The sequence below is a fragment of the Oryzias latipes genome, chromosome 1, assembly GCF_053564925.1.
Source record: "Oryzias latipes strain Hd-rR chromosome 1, Olatipes_Hd-rR_3.1".
NCBI lineage: Eukaryota > Metazoa > Chordata > Actinopteri > Beloniformes > Adrianichthyidae > Oryzias > Oryzias latipes.
This window is the reverse complement of record NC_136237.1, coordinates 26163723-26190964: the sequence shown is the minus strand read 5'-3', so window position 1 is coordinate 26190964 and position 27242 is coordinate 26163723. Positions and strand designations below refer to the sequence as shown.

At 37.5% G+C, this 27242-nt stretch overlaps 3 protein-coding genes and 1 long non-coding RNA gene across 5 annotated transcripts in view; 3 read left to right on the top strand and 1 right to left on the bottom strand.

Moving 5' to 3' along the window:
* Window positions 1-336: 336 nt before the first annotated feature.
* On the bottom strand, window positions 337-26359 carry LOC144991088 (ufm1-specific protease 2-like). 2 transcript variants are annotated; one of them, XM_078944875.1, is made up of 14 exons: window positions 26143-26359; window positions 22883-23028; window positions 21440-21485; window positions 5452-5533; window positions 5102-5276; window positions 4622-4688; window positions 3915-4069; window positions 3639-3831; window positions 3343-3489; window positions 3098-3262; window positions 2865-2989; window positions 2706-2782; window positions 744-868; window positions 337-661 (listed from the first exon to the last, which is right to left on the bottom strand). In XM_078944875.1, the coding sequence occupies exons 2-14, from the start codon at window positions 22927-22929 to the stop codon at window positions 575-577; spliced, it is 1491 nt and encodes a 496-aa protein (XP_078801001.1). In that variant the 5' UTR covers window positions 22930-23028; window positions 26143-26359; the 3' UTR covers window positions 337-574. The 2 variants fall into 2 exon arrangements, with proteins under 2 accessions (XP_078801001.1, XP_078801002.1); XM_078944876.1 differs by lacking the exons at window positions 21440-21485; window positions 22883-23028; window positions 26143-26359 and adding an exon at window positions 5763-5895.
* On the top strand, window positions 9502-11871 carry LOC144991108 (uncharacterized). The gene is made up of 3 exons (XR_013655010.1): window positions 9502-9638; window positions 10154-10265; window positions 11740-11871. It is a non-coding gene; the product is annotated as an uncharacterized LOC144991108 (long non-coding RNA).
* LOC144991082 (guanylate cyclase soluble subunit alpha-1-like) lies at window positions 12088-24654 on the top strand. Its single transcript, XM_078944852.1, has 8 exons — window positions 12088-12505; window positions 12744-12811; window positions 13447-13535; window positions 13678-14393; window positions 15294-15779; window positions 19425-19568; window positions 22960-23114; window positions 23398-24654. The coding sequence occupies exons 1-8, from the start codon at window positions 12266-12268 to the stop codon at window positions 23534-23536; spliced, it is 2037 nt and encodes a 678-aa protein (XP_078800978.1). The 5' UTR covers window positions 12088-12265; the 3' UTR covers window positions 23537-24654.
* The window catches only part of LOC144991084 (guanylate cyclase soluble subunit beta-1), a 16514-nt gene continuing 15026 nt past the window's right edge, over window positions 25755-27242 (top strand). Inside the window, exons 1-2 of the mRNA XM_078944866.1 lie at window positions 25755-25894; window positions 26164-26237. Of these exons, the coding sequence (XP_078800992.1) occupies window positions 25892-25894; window positions 26164-26237 (77 nt within the window). The 5' untranslated portion in view covers window positions 25755-25891. The remainder of the gene's footprint in view (window positions 25895-26163; window positions 26238-27242) is intronic.

Sequence of the window (27242 nt, the reverse complement as noted above, 5' to 3'; positions counted from 1 at the left end):
ATAATCATATTTTTTAAATTAATTTATGAATTCATATCTTATATAGATTTCTTATACCATACATTTTTCCTGTCTATTTCCTTTTCATATCTGAAATTGCTTGAACTAAGCCAGGCGATGTCATATTCTGCAGAAAAACCTTTAACACTGAATGTGAGCTTGAGGTAAAAGCATATTGAACACTTTGCTTGAATTTTCCAAACACCCAACTTCCCAATCCAATTAAGCAAGAAGCACAAATGCAAGGGAGGGAAACTGACCACTAGCCTACAAGGACTACTCCTAAATTGTTCAAATCTTTATAAGTAGCACAAGAGAAACCCAACTAGTTGTGTAAGATTGTCTTTTAAGAAGCTTTAATGCAAATTATTTTAGGTCTTCTCCAAAATAACAAAATATAAAATAGTAGATTTCAAAAAAACAGTTGGAAAACAAAGCAAACCGGTTCTCTTTTTATTTAACAACTATTAAAGTATTGACATACACTTGTTTAACAGATAATAGATTGAATGAAATGTTACCGCAAATCAATTTAACAACCTGGCACAATGTCCTTTTAAGTCAACCAAAATGTTCAAATGACCCTCGGTCTCTGTGGCAGACAGAGATTATAATATGCAGTTTGATCCCAAAACTCTGGTCCTTTCCAGCCACACCAGCCCTGCGAAAGATGATGCTGTCATTAAGAATAATACTCAATCATTAGAAAATTAAGAAAAAACATTGTATGCATGAGCTGGTACCTTTTCAGCAATGACCTGAAGGTCCTCTGATCCAGTGTAATGTGGATCAAGAATGAGATAGCGAATCTGTCCTGTAGACTCACTCCATGCCACCCCAAGGATTGTGTGGGCCAAAACTCCTCCACCTACCACACAAATCAAAGAAAATTGAATTGATTCTATCGCACACACTAATTCTGTATTCAAGTGACAGCATGTTTAGGATCTTTCTAAACAACAGATCACATGGGCTTTCAAATGTAAATGAAGAAGTACAGAAAACTAGCAATTCAAACTAAATGTTGGTTTCACTTGGAATAATAATAGAATTTCAGTCATGTGGTGGGCTGCAAAAGTATTTTGAAAAGTTAGGTGCTTGATAAGGTTATACTCATAAAAAACAATAAATAACATCAGAGGAGAATTCACTCATTGCTAAAAAAAAAAAGCCTGTGAAAATCTTTAAATATTACACTGTTCCAAGTCATTACATCTTTTATTAAGAGTCTATACCAGGGGTCGGCAACCCATGGCTCCGGAGCCACATGTGGCTCTTTCATCCATCTGTTGTGGCTCCCTGTGACTTTGGAAAATAATGAGTATTTTATAATAATTAAATTTTATTTTAGTTTGTTCATTTTTCATGCCATTTCAAAGGCGCTGCTGGCTCCGCACGAAGCGAGTGCCACGTAAAAAACAGCTTCGTACTGAGCTCGAGAACTGCAGAGCTGATAGCAGGGAGAGGCACGCGGGGTGGCTTCAATAAACACTCCGATCTTCTGCCGGGAACTTGACGTCAGAGAAATTCGCTGATGACAGAGAGTTTGCGCCAATGTTGCCAGATAGAGTCACAGTTTTCCAGCCCAAAAGTCATCTGAAAACCGCCAGACCCAGCCAAAAACTGCCCAACACAGCTTTTGTTGATGTTTTCTTTTCGTACTGGACTGATAAAATAAAAGATTTTTCTAAGAAGATAGTTCTGACCAATAATAAAATGTGTACAATATTGAATATTTCTTCAGCGGGCCGCCTTCTTCCATTCATTTGCTTAACCCGCTCTATCCCCGCTATAACCTGCGTCTGGCTCTTTCATCCTTGTGCGGCGCTGGAGCGCCCTGACTATCGCGTCAACCTATGATGACCGTATTTTGCGCTCTCTGTGTAGGACACACTGAGGAGCGCGGGGAAACGAATCTCAGCTGCAGAGGATATGAACAGGTGAACAGGTAGAGAGGAAAAGCAGGTAAAGAGGCGGAAGAGGGTCTTTGGCTTCAAACTATGTCAGAGAGATGCAAACACGGGCGTCAGATTCAGACGCAGCTTTCACTGCGGGAGTTGAAGCAGAGACTTTCGCTGGGATGATTTTATAAACCCAAACATGGAAACATGATTAGCAAGTAGAACTCTTCAAAATAATAAACCTGATCTCTCCACATTCTCAGTGTCTACCATGCATTGATAAACACATCGCTCCATGCAGCGATCAGACCAGAACCAGTAGCTCCGCCCACACGCGGCCGCGGTATCATCCTTTAAAAAACATAATGTCCATTTGCAGCGACGTATGCTTCAGACGATGTCCGATTGGCCAATCTACATGTCAATCAAGTCCCGTACTTCTCAGTGAGGATTTTGATTGGCTGGTGGATTTTAAAGGAAGTACATTTTTTTTTTAAATCTTTTCTGGCCCGCGATCTACACTCATGTCATTGAAGATCGACCGGTCGATCGCGATCGACGTAATGAGCACCTTTGAATAATATATAAATGCATAATATATATAATGATGTCAAAACGGGTTGTGGCTCCAGGTGCTTTATTTTTTATTAGGGGCGGTCCCAAATGGCTCTTTGAGTAAAAAAGGTTGCCGACCCCTGGTCTATACCATAAAAAATTGTAAAGCAAAAACACCCCTAGAGTACATTAAAACCCTGAATCTTTATATAGATGATCAAAAGACTGATAGTTTAAGATTTAGCTCACCGATCATGATAGGGGTTCCTTCAGTAAGGAAGTGGTTGGCCAGTTCTCTACCTTTAGATGCCAACTCAGAGCCCTGACTGAAGAATATGTACACTCACATCATTTCAATTCATCAACATAATGATGCATAAACTCTTTTTGTTAGATATGCTTTTGTACCTCACAAACATAATCTTGGAGGTGATGCCAAGGAGATGGTTCAAGACGGCTTGAACTTCAATGGATCCAATCCACTGACGTGACCCCACAAAAGATGCCTGCTTGTCTCCAACATCCACTAAAGCCTAAAAAAAAAGAAAGAAAAAATGCATTTTTGATGGTCAGTGACATCTGAGCCTGTCTAGTTACGTTCCTTCCTTCTGTAATGGCAGCAGATTTATTGGAAACTCTACCTGCTGGATCTCCTTGTGACTGGGCACAGGCTGCTCTACATAACCTTGCTGCTGGAACCAGGAACAAATGGTCTGCAGGGAACGATAAGCACATCCCCAGCCATTGTCATCCATCCAATCCTGCATGTAATGGTGGTAGCTGTAGATCCCCTGGACCATATATACCTTAGAAGGAAAAAAAAAACACAATAACCTTTTAAAAGGGACAATATTTCAAATGCATTTTGGAAAGGATGTTCAATTACTTTTCCGTTTTCTAGAGTTGGATGTGTGAGGGCATTGTGCGGGTTTCGGAGATAGCCATCCTTGTAGGGCTCATTGGGAAAGTGGTAAGCATTTGCTCTTCTGAAGTATGGACGGTCATCAGACAGCTCAAACCGTTGATGCAACTCCTGCTAAGACAAAAAGAAGTTGAGCAAAAATGATATTAAATGAGTTCTTCTTTATCAATTTATTGTTCAGTTTCCCCACTTATTAAGCAAAAAAAAACCTGGTAATAGCAACAACATTATCAGTAGCTTAAACAGTGGCTACATCTCACTCTTCGTTGTGTCTCCAGCTCCTTATCAGGCACTCCTGCTGGAAAGATGACCGTCACCAGTCCTTTGGGCTCTGGAAGGAGGAAGTGGAGCGGCTCAGGAATGAGCAGTGTGGTCCCCTTCATGTGCTGCAGCATCACCTTCTCCATCTCACACAGCTGCTGAGTTAAAGCTTCAACCAGTCGATCACAAACACTGCAACACCACAAGGAATACAACAAAGTGAAAAAGTAAATAAAAGTTTAACATGAAGTTGGCATATCTAAACCAAAGCATACTCTTTGACTGTCTCCTTGCAGTGGGTACGGACAGCACAGTCGAGGGGAAGAGCTGCAGACAGGAAATGGCTTTTCTGAACAGTCTTGTTGATCACTGGTGCTGAGAGAGGGCCTGGCTTCGTCACCTCCACCATCAGGTAAAGGTTGGCGACGCTCTAAATCGTCCAGAACAAATTCCCATTTTAACGCAAGCTTCAAAGAAAAATTAAACTACGGTAGTAACTTTTAATGCAATTTGTTATGTTTGGCCCTAATACATACAAAATAACAAAAAAGTAAACAGAGGACAGCAGAGTTCATGAATAGTAACTTTGCTTATCTGAGCATGTAGAATTTTAGAGTTTTTATGCCAAATTGATCACTTCATTGTTCTATGAGTCATTTCTTTTGTAAACATTCTTGACCGAGACAAAAAAGGTTGCAAAACTAACAAAAAGTCAGTAGAAAGAAGTATTTACTTCAGAGGAAATATCTTAAAAACTAATTTTTTAACTACTTACAGCACAATAGTCTACTGCAACAGTGGTTAAAAGGACAGAATTTAAAAGTGGACAGTGTTTCCCCAGTCTAAGCACTCAAAGTTAAGCCAATAAAAAAACACAAAGAAATTATAGTCAAGCTTCTACTTTTGGGAACCGCTGCATTAGACAAAATAAAAACGTACTAAAATGATTAAAAACAGAGGTTACACATGGAAGTGGACATACCGCAGACCAATCTTTTTTGCTTTTCTTTTTTGTTGCTCTCTTGCCACCACTTTCTGGTTCATCTGACCTGAAATTAGTAAAAGTCTATCATATTTCAATCTAAACTCACCGTCAATAGAGATTTAATAATAATTGAATAGACGGAACAAAAGGAATTAAAGTCAACTTAAGATAAAGCACCGTTTTAATAAAAGGTCAGAAAAGACTTTGGCAGATAAAGTATTTTATTCTACAAGCCTTCACCAACAGCAAAAAGGCTTCTTTGACCAATCTGAACGTTTGTCTTTAGCTTTTTGCAAATTTCACAAAATTTAATTATTCTTGCCCATTTTGGGTTTTATGGCATTCATGTTTTACAGGGAGACAGTGATTTAGCCCCCAGTCTGACCACTTTGAAGCATTAACTTCAGAAAAAAGTCTGTCAAAGAGCATCAGAGAACCGCCAGGAGGATCCTGAGGGCAAGAAAATGATCAGCTTACTGTATCCTTTGAAGTACATCACCGCATGGTGAGTCTGGACTTATGTCTTCAAAAACACCTTTATTTGGCCAAATGATGACAGGAGTGTCGCAGACTGTAAAGACACAGGACTCTGATTTCATCTGAGTGCGAAGGCTCTCAAAAGCTCTTGACAAAACCTTCTGAATGTGAGATGCTGCAGAGAAAAAAACACAAACATGAAAGATAATGCATTAGCACAAATTAACTTGAACTATTATTCTGTGTATAAAATAAAAACGGATTTTGTATTGGTACAAATAGAGCCACCTCTACTGTCACACATACGAAGCCGTATTAATTAATTTCCCCACCATGAAACACATGCTTACCCTCTGTGCTGTCCAGATGACATCTTAACTCTAAAGACCCTTTGACCCGAAACATAGTCAAAGTGTTAGGGTCAGCAACTACCTGTGATGCACAAGATAAAAAAAAAAAACAGGTATGAAGCTAATCGGTAGGCAGTAGTTATTATTGTGTAGTTAATTTTGATTTGACAGGGGTCAAAAATACAGTCGCTGCAGGCAGCTGGCTGGCCACGAATACAGGAAAAACCAAGGGAAACTGAGTAAAAACGGACATTTTTGTTTCTTTTTCAAATAACAAATGTTTGCACCAGTCAGTATGTCAAAAGTCTTACCATAGTAACGCTCTGAAAATCGATTTAAAACGGGGGGAAACACACATAAATGCTTCTACCAGAGCCCTGACTCAGAACCGGAAGTGCAGTTGATATATCAGGAGGCACTCTATTGGACCATAATGGCTCCTCCTACCATGTTGCGTTTAAAGTGACTCGTATTTTACAGTTTATGAACTTTTACTTATAATTTACTTGTTTTTCGAAATTATTATTATTATTATTATTATTATTATTATTATTATTATTATTATTGAACTATTTCCTTTTCATGTGTCGGATTCAATAAACAAGCCATACAAAGTTACGGCAAAAATCGTCTTTAATCTGTTTGTGTTTTAAAAAAACGTGTATAAAAAAGTAATTACAATACTGGAAATTGGAAATATTTTTAGAGAAACACACATACAAAAAATTGTTGCAAACATTTGCATACAATTGAAAATTTCAGCCTTTTCCACCTTTGGCAGTTTTTGATCAGTGATATTTTTCAGGTATTTGTCAAAAGCAGATGACTTTGTGATCGTTGTAAGAATTACAAAATGAGTTGAATCTGAAATGTGAAAGAAGTTTAAGTGCGTTTTACAAAAAAGGTCCACAGTAGCCTATATTTTTGTAAATGAACAAGCGTGTACCAAAATTTCCACAAATTGTTATGCTCACAGAGTTTCTTTGTCACACAAGAGTATGAACAAATGTTTGTGTTTTTAGGTGAAAAAGTCCCAATAACACAGGTTTTTGCGTTGGTGTAGTTGACCAGTAGGGGGTGCCTTTACCTTTTTGAAAAAGAGAATTTTCAGCACCTTCATTACAGAAGAAAAAAAACTGTAAAGTAGTTATCTTTTTAAGCACAAATTTTAGTTCAAATTGTCCTAAACCGAAAAAAGCCAGACATCAAAACTCAGGTTTTTTTATGATTTCTTCATAAAAATAAAAACCATAAGGCATCACTTTAACTTTTTGGCTAAAGTGTATAATCCAAATATCATTCACCTTTTTATTACGGTTCTGAAATTAGCACCAAGAGTACTACTTTTACGCCGCAAAAATCACAAAATAAAATTAAAAAAGATACTGTCACTATGCCAAACCCATCAAGACCAATTTTAATGCTTCTGCATTGTATACCTTTAAATAGATCTGTCATTTTTAAATAAAGTTGTTAAAAGCCATGTGTACAGCTCATCTCCTTTTAGAAATGAGAAATAGGTCATTTGTCGGCAAAAATCACAGTGCTTCTTCTTTCTTTAATACAGAAAGAAGACAATTCTGTATTAGCACACTAACTCAGACAAACCCTCTTTTTATTTGATATTAGAAAAGCATCCTTATGACATGATAGACTACACAGTCATACCACACATCAGATCTTTTCAACTAAAAGTTAGTTTTAGTTGGTAATTATGATACCAAATAACAATTACATGCAGAGTTTTACAGAGATCTTGAACCTATTTTTTTAAATGCTCTTATTCACAAGTTAGAGCAAATATATCTGCGATCTCAAAGAGATTGGCTAGGAAAATGGATGGTTGACACCAATGTACAATTGATCAATGTAGACATGACAGTAAAGAGCAGAATCTTTTTTTTCTCATGCAGATTTGACCAAAATAAAGTCAATGTATTTAATGACATCTAAAACATTGAGAAAAATAAAAATATTTTCCCACAATTTAGTTGTCCAACAGATTAGAGTATGCTGATGTTTTGTCAGTGGTACTGACCAAAACCTGAAATCATAAGTACATTGATTCATCTTTGTTGTCTTCACTTCATTGTTCACTGTTTAACAATTTTGTATTTTAGATCAATACAAAACTGTACCTGTAAAGGTTTTGAAATTCTAAATTTCCAGACACTGAAAACATCAACAGGTGTTTGAACCAAACCTGACATAGCAGTGTTTTTATCCAAACTAAAAAGCATTTTTTGAGATAAAATCCTGATTTATAAAATCCTCTTTCTTAAAAACTTTCTTTTTGCATTCAACATTTACAAACCAGGCTTCTTTACATTTTACAATTATCAAATTAAATGATAAACATGTGTTTACCTTTGTGTTACCTTTATTTCTGTTCAATAGCGTGATTTAAGTCACTATGCTGGACATAAGTTGACTTGCATTGCTTCTGGCCCGCTGTTTGTTCAGAACATCAACAGGATTTTTTTTTATTATTACCATAGAGCTGCCTCAGATTAACTGACAGTGTCCATTGAAGGTCTCAATGTGCCAGACTGTTGCAAAAAGTTTCCTCTTGTTAAACTGAGCACAGTCTCGTATACATTGTTGAGCTCTGAAGTCACATCTTTCAGGGTTTCTTTAGACAATGTGCTGGGTTTGATTTGTGATGAGATTCGCTATCTTTGCTCTATTCTAAACAGCATTAGATCATTGCAAGGGTTTATGCAGAGTTTGGAAATGCAGTATGAACTATGGAAGCATACGTTCATTATCACAGAGAACAAAGTCGGGAAGGTTTTTCAAATCCCGCCAGACAGCGTTGGGCATAAATCAAACATTAGTTGTGTCAACCTCGTACAAATCCCAACTGCACCAGTCTAAACCAAATTGCTGTAGCTCTGAAGGAGAGACAGAGCAGAAACTGTACTTTCTGAGACTTCTCCAGTGGACCCCCTTCCTGCTGAAGCTGGTTGTGACATTTGACTGCTGTCCTTTGACATTATGTTCATGCTGTTTGTGTCTGTATATAACCATGTCCACGGCAGTGAGAAGGCACTTTTCCTTGATTATGATTCTGTTTTTTATTGCTTATGTTTTTACTAAAAGCTATCTTTACGTAAATACCTTATAAATTACAACTTAGCAATGTAACACATTTTGACACTTTATCAAAATCTTCCAATCAATTGTGCCTAATTTTTAAACAATTGAGTTCCTAATCTTTAAATCTTAGACAAAAGTGACACCATCATCCCTAAAGTAACAAAATGTACAAAACAGTGAAATTTAGACAGAAGATGACAGCTGCCCATTTTCCTTTCATTTTCAAATAGGTGAGCAGAATAAGATTAATTCTCTTGACTGATTGCGAGATTTTCAGAACAAAAGCATTCAATCACCCCTGGATGTCTGGAAAGTTGATTGTTACTAAACTGTCTTCTACTTCGCTTTATGTTACAAACAAGTCTGATTGTTTAACACAACAACTGTTCACTGATCAATGGAAAAAAGAAAAACATTTTGAACTGTAAAAAGCATTTTCATGTTTTTTTAGTTTTTTAGAACATTAATGTTTTTCTGCTTTGGCCAAAGCTGCATAGCATCTTAGATAAAACCAGCAATGTTGGCCTTAATGGGTTTATGTGCATCACCACAGGCACTTCCAACAAAATAATTACCCTAAACATTTGTCCAAAAAGTTGAAAAGGTCTAAAAGTTCAATTTTTGTTAAGAATTTGTAAATGGAAATGCTGGAGCTTCGTCAGCATGGTTTCATTTGTCATTCTGTGCCATTTGCGTGAACAATTTAGAATCCCCGCCCAGGGAGTAAGTTAGTGTAGGACGGCCACTGCCTGACTTACAGCGATCTAAATAAAGAAATTCTGAGAAATGCAACTATATGCTTAGTTTTCTTTTAGATATTTCCCAAGAACATGTTAAAACACAAAAAAGGGTTTGGCTTTGTTTCACTTTTACATAAAAGTTGATCTATTTCTCTTAAGACTAAGAGACTGCGGGAAAATCTGGATCATCTTCCTGTAGTGGCAGAAGTCGCGGGGTTCCATGTTATTGATAATCACAACACATGTTTGTGCGTTCCAGTGCAGCAGCTGCTCCTTTCTCTGGATTCTGGTGAGAAGCAGCAGACGGCAGCTGTCTTCTCTGTTGCGGCAGATGGGGGAGTCTGAAATGTAAATCTGAAGTGTTTTGGTAAAACAGCTTTATCTAACTGCCACATTACCATCTTTTGATAAGCAATTTTAGTTTAAGTGCATTAGTTTGCTCTTAATCAAAAGAACATTTGCACAGTCCTCTGTGGAGCTTCGTCTTCAGTGTTCTTTGATCATTTTTGTTGGTCAATCAATCACAGAGATTCTGACGTTCCTAAAGAAGGAACTGGGACTTTATAGGAGTTTTATATTCAATTATGAAGTGTGTATTAGGGATCTGCAACATTTAAGACTAAAATAGCCAGTTCACTCAATCACACTCCACCGTTTGGAAAAATACAGTTTATTTCTTTGCTTTTGAGGTCATTAAGCCTTTCATTCATAAAGTTTGTCTTTCAAATATTTGCAGTAATTGAATTAACAGTATAACAGCATCATACTTTTCTCCTTTTTATTTATAACAACTTTTATTTCCTTTACTTCAGACATAGAAGTTCCTTTCCGAATAAAATACTTTCTGTTATTTTTTTTTTTAGAATTTTTCTTTAAAGCCAAAGAGCCCCAATGGAGGGACAAAAGAGCTGCACGTGGTTCCAGAGCCTCAGGTTGCAGACCCCTGGTCTAGTTTCTCGGCTGTCCTCAGCTCAGGTAAGCGCAGCTTAACAAAAACATGCGCTCTGCATTTGTCTGTTTGATGATTTTTTTAAAGGTCTAACCTCAGAAGCAGGCTATTTCTTCTGAATATACCTCAAATTCTTAAATGAGCATTTCTTTAAAAATGAATACTCTGTCTATGCATGCATATTCGTTTGGGCGACAGTGGCTCAGGTGGTTGAGCGGGTCGTCCAATGACCAAAGGGTACGCGGTTTGATCCCCGCTCCCACCAGCCAAAAAATGTCGTTGTGTCCTTGGGCCCTCCTTGCCTCCAGTGTGGCTCCACATGTGTGTGAATGTGCATGAATGATCCCGGTGATGGTCAGAGGGGCCGTAGGCGTGAAATGGCAGCCACGCCTCTGTCAGTCTGCCCCAGGGCAGCTGTGGCTACAACCATAGTTTACCATCACCAAGTATGAATGAGGAGTGAATGAATAATGGACACAATGTAAGCGCTTTGGGTGTCTTGAAAAGCGCAGATAAATCCAATCCATTATTATTTAAGGTAAGGAGTGTGATGATTTATTTAACAACAATTCGATTCAAACATAATTTGCGGTTGCCGATCCGATTCATTGACCTATAATGAATCCAGGACATCTTTAGTCAAATATTCAACCAGTGGGACTCAGAGGTTTTCCAGATTCCTTCTAATTCTTGCAAGATAGTCAAGTATAAATTAAACATGTGTAAAAACAAACAAGTAAACAAGAATTCATGGCAAATCCATTCACATTTTAGTTTTATATAGTTTAGCCCACTGTTTTTTTTCCTCATCAAAATAATACAAAGGGAAGATTATTAGAACATTCTACCACCCTGTATGGTCACGTCTTTGCTAAATTCCAAGTGTATCCCCACATTTGACTGGAATGATGGCCTGATCATTTTTTTTGCTGCCATCAAATGTCTGAGTTTGATCATGTTTAAATTAAACATCAAACCAAATAGTATTTACCAATCTCAATTATAATCCATTTATTTCATTTTGAAACAATGATGTAATGGTACAGGCCGACTCTATTAACAACTTGCCTTAAAGGTCAATGGTTGGATTGTAGGAATTAATTACATGGATTAATCGTTACACCCCTAGAAACCATTTATCACGGCTTATGCCGCCTTTTGAGATATGCATGTTGCACAAGCTGGTATTGCAATGTTGATTATATTTCGATTTATTGTGCAGACCTATTAACATGTATAAATATACCAGTCAGACCACATGAAATTCTGTTAAACTCACTGTGTTTAAGATAATACAGTTTCTATGAAGAAAAGTATAAGATGTCTGACAAAATCTACCAAATAATGTAAGTTAACTGTTAAATGTTTTACTATGATTTGAAAATGTCTTTTCTTAACAAATAAAAAAGAGGAGAGAAATGTGCAGTAAAATTGACTATAAGTCCTATTGATATTATATGACTGTAAACACAGGCAATTTTGGTTTTGGTGTATATATAGAAGACAGACTGGCGACCTGTCCAGGGTTTCCCCTGCCTTCGCCCATAACTGCCGGGATAGGCTCCAGCAGCCCAGTGACCCTGAAAGGGATCAAACGGAAGAAGATGAATGAAGATATATAGAAAACCGCGCTCAGTTCAGACTTTGTCTGAGAGAAAAGACAGGTAAAAACAAAATCTTGCATGCAAAGAGTATAATAGACGGCAAATTCGTTCTCTTTGCTGATAGGTTCTTTAGATTCACCAGCCCCACTTCGCATGGATTGGTCTACTGCTCTTTTTCCCCAGTTTCTTATTGGTGTTCGGCAATGTTAGTTCCCCACCATGCAGTTTTCAATGAATATTGTATGCGCTCTCCAGCTTCTTGCTGATCATTTGAAACAGCGCGTCGCGGAGATGAAAGCATCATGGATGAACAACCGAAATGATGGGATTTCTTCCAGAGCCCGCGGCTGCTCGAGCGCATCTGTCTTCGTCTCAAATTAGATAAAGGCAGCAGAGAGGCGGGGGGCTGTTCAGCTGGGAAGATGTTCTGCGCCAAGTTGAAAGAACTGAAGATATCCGGAGAGTGCCCATTCTCCAGCAGCGCCAAAAATAATGAGCTCGGAGACTTTGAGGTCCGCTCAAGTGACGCTGCGGATTCATTGCCAATTTCCGAGGACGTGCACGGAAAAATAAGAGAGAATGTACCGCGCCAGAAGGCGAGCAGAGCCAAAGTTAACCTGCATACACTTGGGGACAGCATCCGAAAATTGGCATGCCCGGGGGTGAGTTATAAATGCGTCTGTTTGTTTACACCTGGCGCGTCTATAGGCCCCTTTTGCGCACAAAAGGCGCAAGAACCGGTCATCTGTCACTGCGCGCGTTTACACGCGCTCCCCCAAATGCACGCTTTGAATGAATAAAACATGTACCCTGCTTTCACCCTGTATGTAATGTGTCCCTGTAATTATGATTAAGTGACAACATAGTGATGATTAACTTGCTGGACACTTTGTGGTACAGTTTCAAAGGCTGCACGACGCCCTCCAACGCATGATGACAGCAGCAGATCACAGCAAGGACTCCGAAAGGTAACTTTTGTTGCTTTCCTCGTGAACAGCAGAGTGAAGCTCACCGCCGGAGCCGCCTGCTCTTTCAGTGAAATCATCTGTCTGGCTTGTCATCTTCACCGCACCATGCGTTCCAATAACGAAACATGGTTTTCTATTAGAGACTGCAGCTTCATTTGGGTCTCCAATGTCCTCAGAAAATGCCTCTGTCACCCTTCCCAACAGACTTATAGGTTGCTGATGAGGATAATAACAATGAGGTGGGACGTCGGCTGCCATGGATACAGGGAGGGAAAAAAAACTGCTTACAAATCAGCGGAAACACAACACAGGGAAAAAAAGGCGCATTGTGTTTTCTCTGTTTTGACGTAAAGATTAATCAGTTAACCAATTAATGAACTGCTGGTAGGGTATTTTGGGAATTGCTCATTAACCAGTGTTGCATTTGACTGTTAAAATTTACATTTATACGACACTGAATTCTTCTGATTGCTGGAGTGCGAAGCAATGTAGCTGTATATGTATGAGATTACATCAATAAGAAAATGTTCATTTTCTTTTGCGCACCATATTTGAAAGTTCATTTTCATGTCTTTTCCTCTCAGCAATAATATTAGGCTTTTTTAAACGTTGGTATTTCCTCCTTTTTTTTTTAGCACATCGCTCCACTGTTGTCACTATCAGAGCTGCAGTGACAAACCTAAGCATCTAGTGGATATGATGAAGAGTTATTCAACCAAAACAGGTACTGGCAAATTGGAGATTATGTTGCAATTAACTGGTTGTTTCAATTTAATTATATTTGTAAAGACAAATATAAATCAGCTATAAATGAAACAAGATGTAATGAAAACATCATAACTTCTTTCCATGTTTTCATTTGACAGCAATCCCGATGGAAGCTTTGAAAATTGCTCTTGGAGAAGAGATCTTCAGTATGTGTTATGAGGAAGACGGGCATATTTTGAGAGTGGTGGGGGGAGCTCTGCATGACTTCCTCAACAGTTTCAACGTCTTGCTGAAACAGAGCAGCATGCTGCCCAGTCCAGATAGGGAGGATTGTGTAAACGAACCATCTGTGCTTTGCTTAGACAAGGATCCAGGTCTGCTTACTGTCTATTTCTTCAACCCTAGCCCCACCACAGAGATGTTTTTCCCTGGGGTCATCAAAGCTGCAGCCTGCCTGCTGTACAACACCACAGTGGATGTGTTGAAGGACCCCCTCACTTCTAAAGACAGCATACTGCAGTCCAGCCCACAGCCTAGTCTTCTGTACACAGTTGTAGTCAAGGATGCTAAAACTCTGAGCCCCAGTCCACTGAGAGCTACCTCTGCTGGAACGCTCCCCACCTCTCTGTTTTCCACCATCTTCCCTTTCCATCTAATACTGGACCAGGACCTGGTTCTGGTACAAATAGGACATGGCCTTAGGAAGAGACTGACGAGGAAGGACGGACTTAGAAGGTCTCCCACTTTCCAAGAGCACTTCTCCATCGTCTCCCCTCAGATCAAATGCACCTTCCAGGGTATTCTGACCATGCTAAACACGCAGTTTATCATTCGGATCAAACATGGAGTCTTTGTCACAGATAACACAGGGAAGGTATGTAAACACGTCTGTGGGAAAATGGGAGAAATGGCGTTAGTGCTTAATGACACTGAGGGTTTTCTCAAATCTGTAATAGAGAGGGAAATTAAATCCTTAAGTGGTGTACTTCAACACACTTGGCCAATAGCAGAGATCAACAATCTACTTCCTCCCACAGAGATGAGAAGAAAATGTCATATTATTTTATTGCCAGCAAGCCGTTCTTTCGTTGTTTATGTGCTAGTGCACTGCAGTTAGCTGCTCTGACAAGAAGAAAACAGTAAACATGACATCGGAGTAAAACAGGCAGAAATCTTTGTGTGACGATCCGAACAAAACAAGTACTGTCTCATATCTAAAGAATATTTTTGAGTGTCGGCTGTGCACAAACCTGTTATAATGTCAATGTAAATGAGACGGTTAATGTAAAGATCTATGCGTGACGATTTCAAACCGCGGGACCAGTCAGAAAAGACATTGAGACACTCTAATGAGCAAAAAAACAAAGGTTTTTTTCTTTTATTTTGGGTTCTGCTCTCATACAGGGTTCATGACATGTTGCTATAAAAAATGTTAAGATAGATTGATGTTTTTTGAACTTTTGCTCTACTAGAATATATAAATAAGCCTTCTGGCATTGTTTACAGGTCTTGCTGAGGGAAAGTTTTACACAGCTGCAGATTTAGAGATGAAAATTTTTTAACGTTTTTCATCTTATTTTTGTTATGGTCTCATCTGAGACCACATTCTGGAGGAATTTATATAAATGTTATCATTCTAAGAGCAAAAAATGTTCGACCACTTGCCCCTACATGATAATTGGATGCTTTTAATGCAGTTTTAGAAGTAAACATGTATATTTACATTGTAAAATTGACTTTTTTCTCTATTTTTCAATCTATTTTATTCTTTCAGCCCATGGACTTGAAAGGTCAGATGATTTACGTCCCTGAGTCAAACGCCATCTTGTTCTTGGGCTCACCGTGTGTGGACAAGCTAGAGGAGCTAACAGGCCGCGGCCTCTACCTCTCAGACATCCCTATTCATAATGCACTTAGAGACGTGGTTCTGGTTGGTGAGCAGGCAAAAGCCCAGGATGGCTTGAAGAAGCGGCTGGGAAAAGCCAAGGCAGCCTTGGAAAACGCTCACCAAGCGCTGGAGGAGGAGAAGAAGAAGACAGTAGATCTTCTCTTTTCCATTTTCCCAGGCACCGTGGCACAGCAACTGTGGCAGGGGGAAACTGTTCAAGCAAAGAAGTTTAACCAAGTTACGATGCTCTTCTCTGATATTGTGGGCTTCACAGCGGTTTGCTCCCTCTGCACACCAATGCAAGTGATCACCATGCTCAATGAGCTGTACACTAAATTTGACTATCAATGTGGAGAGCTTGATGTCTATAAGGTAAGCTAATAAAAAAACTGAATTTCTTTCTTTTTTTTTAGCTAACACGCTAACTACGGTAATACTTTATTGTAATATTCATTTTTAGTAAAGCATAAAATATAATCCAGATTTTAATCATTATTCTTTTTTTTTGTATGTTTAGCTCATTTGAATTTGCAAACTTTCCCTCTTTTGCTGCCGTTATTACTTATTTAATCAAATTTGAATGTTAGTGTTACATTTAAATTTTACTTGTGATTTAAATTAGATGTCTTTTACCTTGGTGGACAAAATTGTTTGTACCCCTCAGCTAAAGAAAGAATGTCCACAATGCTCACTGAAATGACTTGAAATGTTCAAAAGTAACAATAAATTAAAATTGATAGAAAACTAAATAATCAAAATCACCCATTACTTTTGAGTTGTTGATTAAGAGAATTATTTAAAAACAAACAAACAAATGAAATAGGGCTGGACAAAAATGATGGTACCTCCATTAAAAACTGAGAACTAATTGTCCAGGGGGTCATGATGAACTCAGGTATGACCTTTAATTGACATCACAGCTGTTTTCAAACCCATAATCCGTCAGTCTGCCTATTTAAAGGGCGACAAATAGTCACGTTGCTGTTTGGTGAAAAGGTGTGTACCACACTGAACATGGACAACAGAAAGCCAAGGAGAGAATTGTCCCAGGACATTAGAAACAAAATTATAGACAAACATCGTAAAGGTAAAGGCTATAAAACCATCTCCAAGCAGCTCGAAGTTCCTGTGACGACAGTGGCACATATTATTCAGAAGTTTATGACCCACAAGACAGTAGCCAACCTTCCTGGATGTGGCTGGAATAGGAAAATTGATGACAAATTGAGGAGACGGATAGTTGGAACTGTATCCAAAGAGCCCAGAACAACCTCCAAAGACATTAAAGCTGAACTCCTAGATCAAGGTACATCAGTGTCAGATCGCACCATTCATCCTTGTTTGAGCCAGAGTGGACTTCATGTGAGACGACCAAGGAGGACACCACTGTTGAAAGGAAATCCTAAAAAAGGCAGACTGGAATTTGCAAAAATGCATGTTGACAAGCCACAAAGCTTCTGGGAAAATGTCCTTTGTACAGATGAGACAAAACTGGAGCTTTTTGGTAAGGCACATCAGCTCTAGGTTCGTAAACTCAAAAATGAAGCATAGAACGAAAAGAACACGGTCCCTACTGTGAAACATGGAAGAGGCTCAGTTCTATTTTGGGGCTGCTTTGCTGCATCTGGCACAAGGTGTCTTGAAGTTGTGCAAAGTAAAATGAAATCTCCAGATTATCAAGGCATTCTGGATAGAAATGTGCTGCCTAGTGTGAGAAGGCTTGGTCTCAGTCGCAGGTCATGTATCTTCCAACAGGACAACAATCCAAAACACACAGCCAAAAACACCCAAGAATGGCAAAGAGAAAGGCGTTGGACTATTCTGAAGTGCCCTTCTATGAGCCCAGATCTGAATCCCATTGAACATGGGATTCAGCTGAAACATGCCATTTGGAGAAGACACACGTCAAACCTGAGACAACTGGAGCAGTTTCCTCATGAGGAGTGGGCCAACATACCTGTGGACAGGTGCAGAAGGCTCATTGGCAAATACAGAAACAGTTTAATTGCAGTTATTGCCTCAAAAGGTTGTGCAACAAAATATTAAGTTATGAGTACCATCGTTTTTGTCCAGCCCTATTTCAGTAGTTTGTTTTTTTAAATAATTCTGTTAATCAACAACTCAAATGGCTGATTTTGATAATATCATTTTCAATAAATTTTAATTTATTGTTACTTTTGAACGTTTCAAGTCATTTCAGTGAGCATTGTGGACATTCTTTCTTTAGCTGAGGGGTACCAACAATTTTGTCCACCACTGTACATTTTATACATATGTGATACTAAGTTTAACAAAGTTGACTTTCTTTTACTTTTATTAACTGGGTTCATTTAGCTTTAGGGTTGGCACAGTAGACATTAGGGACTCTGCATGGATGTGGTGCATGTCACAGACACACATTACATGTTTCTTACAAGAGTTGCTAATCTGCAGGGAGGTTGGATAGCATAATCAAAATGTCACTAAAGCATAACAAAATGAAAGTCCTGCTTAACAAATAAATGATAGGAAGTAAGATGTTCCTTGAGGACCATGTTTCCACTCCATATGAGACTAAATTTAGTTTTACTTTGTCTTAGCCAGACAGCTGAGTGCTCTTCAATCTACTTTGAGTCAAACAGTGAAGGGGAAAATGGAGGAAAAAAAGCTAAATGTTTTAAAAATGTTCAAATAAGTAATTTTACTGATAAAAGTTGCATTAATTCATCTTTTTATGTAACCTTTTGTCTTCAACTGCAAAGAAAGTTCAGGCAGTTAAAGAGATTTTGATAAATTTCCACTTAACATTAATCACCCTGTTAAGAGTTCAATGTCACAGTCATTTATAACTATTAATGTCAAAGATTAATGTAAAAAGCAAAGGATATCACATGACAGTTGTAATACCAACTAAAGATTTTCAGTACAAGTTTACCTTTTTTATCCTTTGTAGACAAAATGATTATAAGATCCATTAAACAGAAAAAAGCTCAGCAAAATAATCAGATTTAAACTGTTAATGAATTATATCCCATCTAATTTTTAAACAGTTTTGTCCAATTAATTGTCTCTTTGACCCAAAACTTTTTAGGAAAAGGTTGAAAAAAAGAAATAGTTGCTCTTTGCATCATGGGAAGTCCATCCCCTGCCTGAGCTAAGAACAGCCAGAGGACCTGAAACAGAAATTAATTTGAGGAGTGACGTCTTCATCCCAACAATAACTGGATTGGCTGCTTCAACAATAGATGTGTGAATTGACTACAGGCTTTTGAAACATTTAACACATTAAGAAACACTAGAAAAATACCTTTCATTCCAAGGACAATTAATACAACAATAACTATAAAAGATAATGTTGACCTCACCTCCATACACTAAAACATTAACATTACTTGTTTGACTCTGAGCTATTTGTTCAACAATCAAAACATGGTTCGCAAATGTCATTATTGCATAGTTTCAATGTAATTTGATATCAATTGTGTTAAACGATAAAAAAATATATTTAAGCACCAGGTTCTGTCTCTGCTTTAAGGCTTCTAGATGGTGATATTTAAATTCTTTTTTCTGCACTTAGATTTGTATTGTTTAGTCGCAGCAATGAAAAAATCAAGACATTTCCATTTTCATCATTTAGTTGCATTGCAACTGAATAATTGCATCTGGTTTAATGTTTAGCAGAATATCATCTGCACTGTAATGAAAATACAGGCTGCTATGTAGACTTACAGTGTATCCATAGAGGTTTTGCTATAAACTAATGGCGGCATAAATAAGAAAGCATCAGATAAATATAAACTACAACCATCTTAAAGTGTCTATTAAATGTACAGTCTGCTGCAGCTGGTGCACGTTCTTGAAAAGTGTAGACACAAATATAATATTCAAGGCTTAGTTAGCCCTTATAAGTGCATAAAACTGGAGATAGGTGTGTAGTTGCCAATAAACAGTTTCATATAATTATTTGTGCAAATAAGCAAAAAACTAATCATTTTTTGTATGCATTGACTGATTTATACTACTTTACATTCTTCTTAGGTAGAGACCATAGGTGATGCTTATTGTGTAGCCGGTGGCTTGCACAGGGAGAGTGAAACCCATGCAGTCGAGATTGCATTCATGGCATTGAAGATGATGGAGCTTTCAGATGAAGTTTTGACGCCAACCGGAGAGCCAATACAGGTAAGGATGAAGCATATTTACCAGTGGCTGACCATGCATGACACACCTGGGCCTTCAGTAGTGCTACGTCTGAATCACTCAACCCCTCATTAACCATTTTATGATGCAGAAACGAGCTTTCTGTAGCCACAATAAATGCCTCTAAATAAACAGAATAAACAAAACAGTAAACAAATTTCATTATGGAAGTACAGCCAGCAAAAAACACTGAAAATAACCAAGAAATATGGAATATTATTTATTACGATATTTATCATTTCCCTCATCAAAAAAATCGGATTATTTGTAGACAAAATCCATCCTCCTCTCAGTCCTCAAAGACACCCTGTCATGTAGATTATCGCGCTTTAGTTCCATCAAGAAGTCCTTTTCTGTTCCATCAAGGCCAGTGCTGAGAGTCGAGTCTGTCCAGTTGTGTTTCTGCTTAGGTTTGAATTTGCTTTACAGCTGAAAATGTCCGCTCGACAGACGCAGTGAACACGGGGATGGTCAAACACAGAAATATGTACAGCTGCTTCACGATCTCACTCAGATTTTTCGAATGAAGAGAGTCAAGGAGATCATTGGGAGATTACCCTGCAAAATCCTCCATGGCATACATTACAGTCAGCTCTGTTTTTAACCAAGACAGATCAAAAAGTGCTCCGTGCCTCTGTGTCAAACTGGGCAAGGCTGCATGTGGGAATTTTTTCCTGTATTCCTGAAACTTCTGTCCAATCAGAAAGTCTGAATACTGTGACGTTGCCTAAGACTGCTAGAAGGCCCTGCTAAAAGGCCCTACTGACACCAACCCAAAATCTAACTAGTTTAAGGATTAATGTCCATCAGAGCTGATAGTGAAGGCCTCTTTAGCTCTGCCCTGCCTGGCAACAAAGGACAGCTGAAATGCAATTGGTTAAATGTGAAACTACATCTGTCTGGAAGCTGCATAACCATCATAAACACAATAAAGGGAATGGACAGACAATTTGGAATGATTTAATGAGTATGCATGGACAAAATATAATATAATTAACACATGATTCAGATATTTTTTAGGTCTTCAGAGCCAATTTACAAGCGGGGGACTTCTTTTTTTCCCTACTATTTACTAGAGCGTGTCCATCACCTACAGACGCTTGAATGTTTGGGTGGTGCAAACCTTGCAATGTAGGCACAAAACGGAAATGGTTCGGTTCATTACTAGCGTCTGTGGAATGGCGGATATGGATTACCATCGTGACAGGAGAGAAGCATTAATCAATCTTTATTTAAAAAACTAACGCAGACGTCATCAGGCTTGTCACCATGTCTAGGTCCGGCACATAAACCAAATCCATACGTCACTTACAAGTCTGAGTCCCTGATTGGTCAAAGTTCAACCTGGTTCAACTTTCAACACGCATTTATTGACCACGCCTTTTGCACATAGAGCCCAAAAACGGTCATAAAAAATTGTAGCTAAGCCACACGGGAACGTGTGTTTTGAATGCAGAAGCCCAAAACACGTGTTTACCTGCGTTTACATAGACCTTAGCAAACTTACATAGTGTTTTCATTGAAAGTGACCACATGTTGCAGAGGACTGTGTAAATGTAACTAGACACTTCAAAAAGCCAGAGTTTATCAATAAGAATAGAGTATATTTTTTCTTTTTATAGCATTACTCTGTCATATTTCACATAACAGAGTAATGCTAGCACACTTAAGCAGAGTATTTTTTGGGTAATTGGATGATTGGGGATAGTGTCTTTCTGTTGTAATTGTGTCTACATTTGTTTTTTTCAAGTGCTTATGCCTGCCTCGACATGCGTGTTAGGATTATTAGAAAAGCTGGTGTTCATGTAAAGATGGATCCACAAGTGACGTTAGTTTTGATGTGTTCTGCTTACCTTTACAGTCACAATATGAACTGACAGACTTAAACGGCGCTCCATCCTGCAGTTAGAAAGCAAATATATCCATATATACATGTGCTTTTTATACAGCAGTATTCATTTAATTTTAAAATTAATCACCCAACACAAGATGGTCACACATAATGTCTTCCCATCATCATACCATGTTAAAAATATGTTCAACAACTTGGTGAAAAATACACATAATTTCTAAATGAGCATCGTTAATCGGTATCTAAACTTAATTCTACATAAATGTTTTTTAAATAGTTATTTTCTCCTATTTGTCCTTTGCAGTCACTGTCTGTTCTCAAGGTTTTCAAATTACATTCAAACTAGTTAAAGCTCTAAAGGTTTTAGATAAAATTCCAGGTGGGTTTCATAATTGTCACAATGAATTCTGAAAAAATAAACTTTTTTGCTTTTAGCTGCAACATCTTTCCAGATGCTTTAAAGCTCTTCCCTTTTAATCTTATTGTAAATGTCTCAGTAAAATTCAATATGAAAAGGGACAGGAAAAAATATTCACGTTGCCTGTAAAAATGTAAACTGTGCACAGTTGGTACTAAAGAGCCTTAAGTGTGCCAGCACAATATCTCTCACGCTATTGCGTCCTGAACTATTGATGCAAGGCAGAATGGATCCATGCTCTCATGTTGTTTACACCTTTTCTGAGCCTGTTGGCACAGTGGAAATCAATCTTAACTTTAACTGTTAAGATTCTCAACACTGTGCTCTCAAAATAGGAAAAAACAGGATTCTGACTGACTACAGATTTATTGTTTGGCTTAAACATAAAACAAAGCAGATCAGAGCCAGATCTTCATTAAATCCTTTCAGGGTCTAAACCAGGGGTCTGAAACCTGAGGCTGCGGAGCCACATTTCCACTGGAGAAGCTTATTTGACACGTATTTTATTTTGGAAGGAACTTCTTTATGCTGTTGTTAAAAGTAAAACTAGTTAAAAATATTATAGAAAAGAAAACATTCTTATAATTGAATTATTGTACATATTTAAAAGCTACATTTTATAAATGAATTGCTTAATGGTCACAAAAATAAAAGTAGTTTTTCTAAAGTGGGACTTTGTGGCTCTTGTTTTGGTCAGTGAGAAACAGGACTAAAAGGGTCTTCTGCTGTTCAAGGTTGCAGACCCCTGGTGTAAACATAGCGGCTTTGGTTGAATTTTGGTTGTCTATTGTCAGTATTGATATTTGAAATAATGTATTTGTACTTGTGTTCAACGACGAGCAGTTCATTTGCTTAAATTTGGTCAGTCAGCTGATGTTAGTCAATATATGAAATAGTCAATATATACATGAAACGTATTACCTGCTTGTGGTCTCACTGAATTATTTTTTACATTACTTTGCCCAGATGTTATTTCTGCCAGTAAATGTAAAATCTTTTAACTGTAAGGAGGAATGAAAGACTCACCCTGATAATTGTTGCATACATCTTCTTGAACGTGCTCTGGCAAGCATTAGATAAGTCCTCAATCTTTTTCCCCTCAGATGCGTATCGGTCTCCACAGTGGGTCAGTGTTGGCTGGTGTTGTTGGGGTGAGGATGCCAAGGTACTGCCTGTTTGGGAACAATGTTACATTAGCCAACAAGTTTGAGTCATGCAGCCAGCCGAGAAAAATCAACATCAGCCCAACAACGCACAGGTGAAGATAGGCTGAAAGTCACTGTCATCACTGTCACATCATCTTGCTGCTGTTTTTCATTCTCATTTTATAGTACCTAATGTAAAATAATGATGTATTTTCTGTTTGAAATGTGCATTTATATAGATATATTTTTTGAACAAGTGACTTTTGTATTTAAAGAAAAAAAAATGTGCTCTTGACAGGAAACTACTTCTAGAGAATAACTGTTTTTTCTCCTGTGTCAAATAGTTTGCCACAGTTTTTGTAGATCTGTGTTTTAGTTGTGTCCTCTTCTTCCCAGATTGGTCAAAGGTCGTCCAGAGTTTGTTTTTATTCCCAGGAGCAGACAAGACCTTCCGGCCAACTTCCCAGAAGACATCCCTGGTGTTTGTTACTTTTTGGAGTCAGCCTTGAAAATGTCAAAACTTACAAAAAAATGAGGCCAAACTGCAGCAACACCCAAACACATTGTTCCTGAGAAACGTATAAAGTGATTATATAGTGCAACTACTTGTATGTTTCGTTCCAGGTTGTTTCATTATTGATGACTGACAGCCTAATTTTTGCAGCAGATGCTTAATTACAATGATGTCACTTTGCTGTAAAACCTGTTCTTTTTGTACAATTATCCATTTGTACTCTAAAATAGAGAAAATTCCTCATCCGTCTTCCAAAATCAATCATTCCTACAATTTCATATCTCAAAAAAAAAAATAAAAACATAAAAAACAACCACTCACTTCTCACGGCAGAGTTGTGTGGGTTGTGGATAAAACTTTTCTTAATTGTTTTATTTTGTTTAAAATGATGCAAATACCAGTGCAAAGGACAAATATGACACGGACATTTTGAATGGAATGTAGGACATCTTAAAAAAAAATCTTGGGACTGTTTTATTCCATTCGAAATCTAAGATTCTAGATACTTTAAACGAGGCTAAGAAAGCACAACACTTGTCAAAATATCATAAGTACCAGCATTAAATGTTATATGGGTTGCAACACGTAAGGTCATATAAATATTAGCCTAAAGACAAAGTTTTCATAAAAGTTGACCATTTATGTGCCAAATGGGGTAAAAAATGTCTTTGGTAGTATATTTTCCTTATTCAGAAAAGTTATGGATCTTCCCTTGATAAAATGTATAACATTTTATACTGCAACACACATTCTTTTTATACATGCCAGTAGTCCCAGATAAACAATGCATTTGGGAAACTCGTGACGATGAAAAGTTCAATTTAGTTTATTTAAATTTAAACAAAGTAAAACTTTCCCCACATTTCTTTTACATACCAAATAGTAGAATAAAATAAAATTTAAAAAAATTGTGTGGTTTGTTGGCAGAAAATGATTTGGTATCGCTTTGCCTATGTGTCTCCTTGTGTATTTTTGTTGATTCCTTGTTTTTCAGGCTTACCACATATTCCTTATACATTTCACATCATTGTTTTTTCAGTACATAAAATGACACATCTAGAAACTCAATGAATGTCACTGACAATGATGTGCTTCTATTGTAATGTAATCAAAGTGCAATAAATGCTGTCATTGATGAAGTAAAGTGACTAAATGAATGTTATTAAAAATACATCTCCATTTCTATAGATCTTTGGAAAAATGATTTAGATACATGTAATTCCATGTGTGGGTATCTCTAAAACTGAGATTGAATTTATAATTTGCTTGACTATGACTTTAAAGCTAATTGGAAATGTCATATTTATTCATTGCTTCACAACAGACTCAAGGACTAACGCCGCAACTTTATAAGATGCAGCCCATTAGAATTACTTTAGTACTGCTGATACTCTTTGTAAAATGATGATGATGAGGATGAATCAATTTATGTTTCAACAATCCAACCAGATCAATATGTCTGAGACACTTTGGTAATCAAATTGAATCGATCAATACCATTACAAAATGGTTTAGAAATGAAATAAATCTACCTTGGAAAATACCATATGAAATGAGACATGGCAGGTTCATTTTACTAGAACGATCATCACAGTAGACAACACACATGTGATGGCAGCAAAGAAAAATCAAGGCATCATTCCAGTCCATTGTGTGGAATTCAGCAAAGACATTACAGTGTAATAAATTGTTCTAATAACGTTCCTTTTGTGTCATTTTGATGTGGACAAATAACCGTTGGCTGATGTTTAGGAAACTCCGTGTTTAGTGTACCTGCTATATTTATACGTATACTCAAAAATAAAAATAAAGTTCAAATGCACTTTTTTGCTACCGATGCTATAGTTTGAATCTGTTCTGGATAAGGGCTACAAACGTTTAAAGGGTTTAAAAACATCGACTGTGGTCTGTGAACTATACCTAAACTATAAGAGTAGCATGATATCTTTTAACCTTCTATTTATTACAAAAAAAAAAAAACATGAAGCCAAATGGGCTTAAAGAGTAAACACCCGCAAGTTTTTTTTTGAAAAATGTTTTTCATTGAAAAACACTTGAGGTTTACAATTTGTGACAGCTGTATACAATTATGACATGTATAGAAACATAGAAAAATATAAACGACATGTAACACCGCAAGTTAAAGCAGGTTGATCTGCATCACTTGATCATCAGCACCTTTATTCTGATTGGTTGAGATTCGCTTACGTAACACCCTCTCCGCACAACTATTGGACAGCTGAGCTGTCTGTCAAGTCTGCCGACTATACTGGGGATGAACACCGACAATCTCAGCATCTGTGCCTAACGATGAACGCTTTACCTGTTTTCACTTCTTTAACTGGAAACTAAAAAAGCAGAGAATCTGCAATCAACATGGTAAGTGAAAAAGAATGTCAGTTAAGCCATATTTGTTGGAAAAAAAAAGACGAAGACTTGATGGCTCCTGTAGCGTTTTTTCATTTGACGTTTCCTGGAAGCCCCAAAGCGGTTGTAATGTTTTCTGGGATTAGTTAAACCGTTATTTCATGCGACACATTTTCCGTACTGCAGAATGATATAAAACTAATGCTTAAATATGAACAGAATACCGTTTAAATCGGTGAAATGAGACAGCCTGACGCTACCTGTGTTCTTTACATTTCCAGTATGGTTTTGTGAATCACGCCCTGGAGCTGCTTGTTTTAAGGAATTACGGTCCGGAAGTGTGGGAAGACATCAAGTAAGTCTTGGGCCGTGCGAACTGTGGATTCATTTGTTTATGAGTGGACCTTCTGACACCAAAAGAGACACAAAACAGGCCCGAAAAGCCCGCAGTCCGTCCAGTCAGTGTGTTTCCAGAGGGAATAGAAAGAGTTGCCTTCACTTACCGCTGTCCCTCTCCGGACAAACAAACTCTTTTATTTGAAAACAATCAAATATAACATTTCACCTGCATTCAGTGTTGGACACAATATACAGTTTTCCTTCTGTAGCTTTTATATTTTTGGGTTAAAGTTTAATGAATGTGCAGAAACCTAATTAAATATAAAATAACAAATAATAGATTTGATTTTAAAATGAACAAATCGTCAATCATAGCTTTACCATCTCTTGTTATATTAATGTTATATATTTACAAATGCTAAATACCCTAAAACGATCCCTCTGTAAAATGGTTAAAAACACAACTGCACATTTCACTTTTCACTAATTCTAGTAATTGTTTCCTGTTTTGTTAAATCATTGTTTTTCCTGTTTTTATTTTTTTTTAATTGCCTTAGCCTCGTACTGTCTATTATTGCTTTATTTTTATTTTTTACCCACCAATGCCCTGTGCACTGCTGCTGTGGGACAATTTATCTGCTGCTGGCAATTACAATCTATTGAATACCTAATTTTGAGTTGGATTAAAACATTTATATTAGTATTTAGCAGATAATCCAGGAAGTTAACTTTGTTAATGTGACCCTAAATAGTCAATTAATTGATCAGTTTGTCACCACTAACTGCCCTAACAGGATATGAACTCTGTAGTTCAGTTCCAACATCAAATAATAAAAAAAGAGTTCCCAGATTGTTCTTTGTTTTCATAGGTTGCTCAAAAACTAACTGTGCACTTCAAGGCAACCCCAGCTGAGAACACTTGGACACAACACAAAGTACAGATGGTCGAATGACAGAGTCGCAAGTGGGAGTTGATTTTCCTCATCCATATAAGGTTTACGTTTGAAACAGGCATGCATTT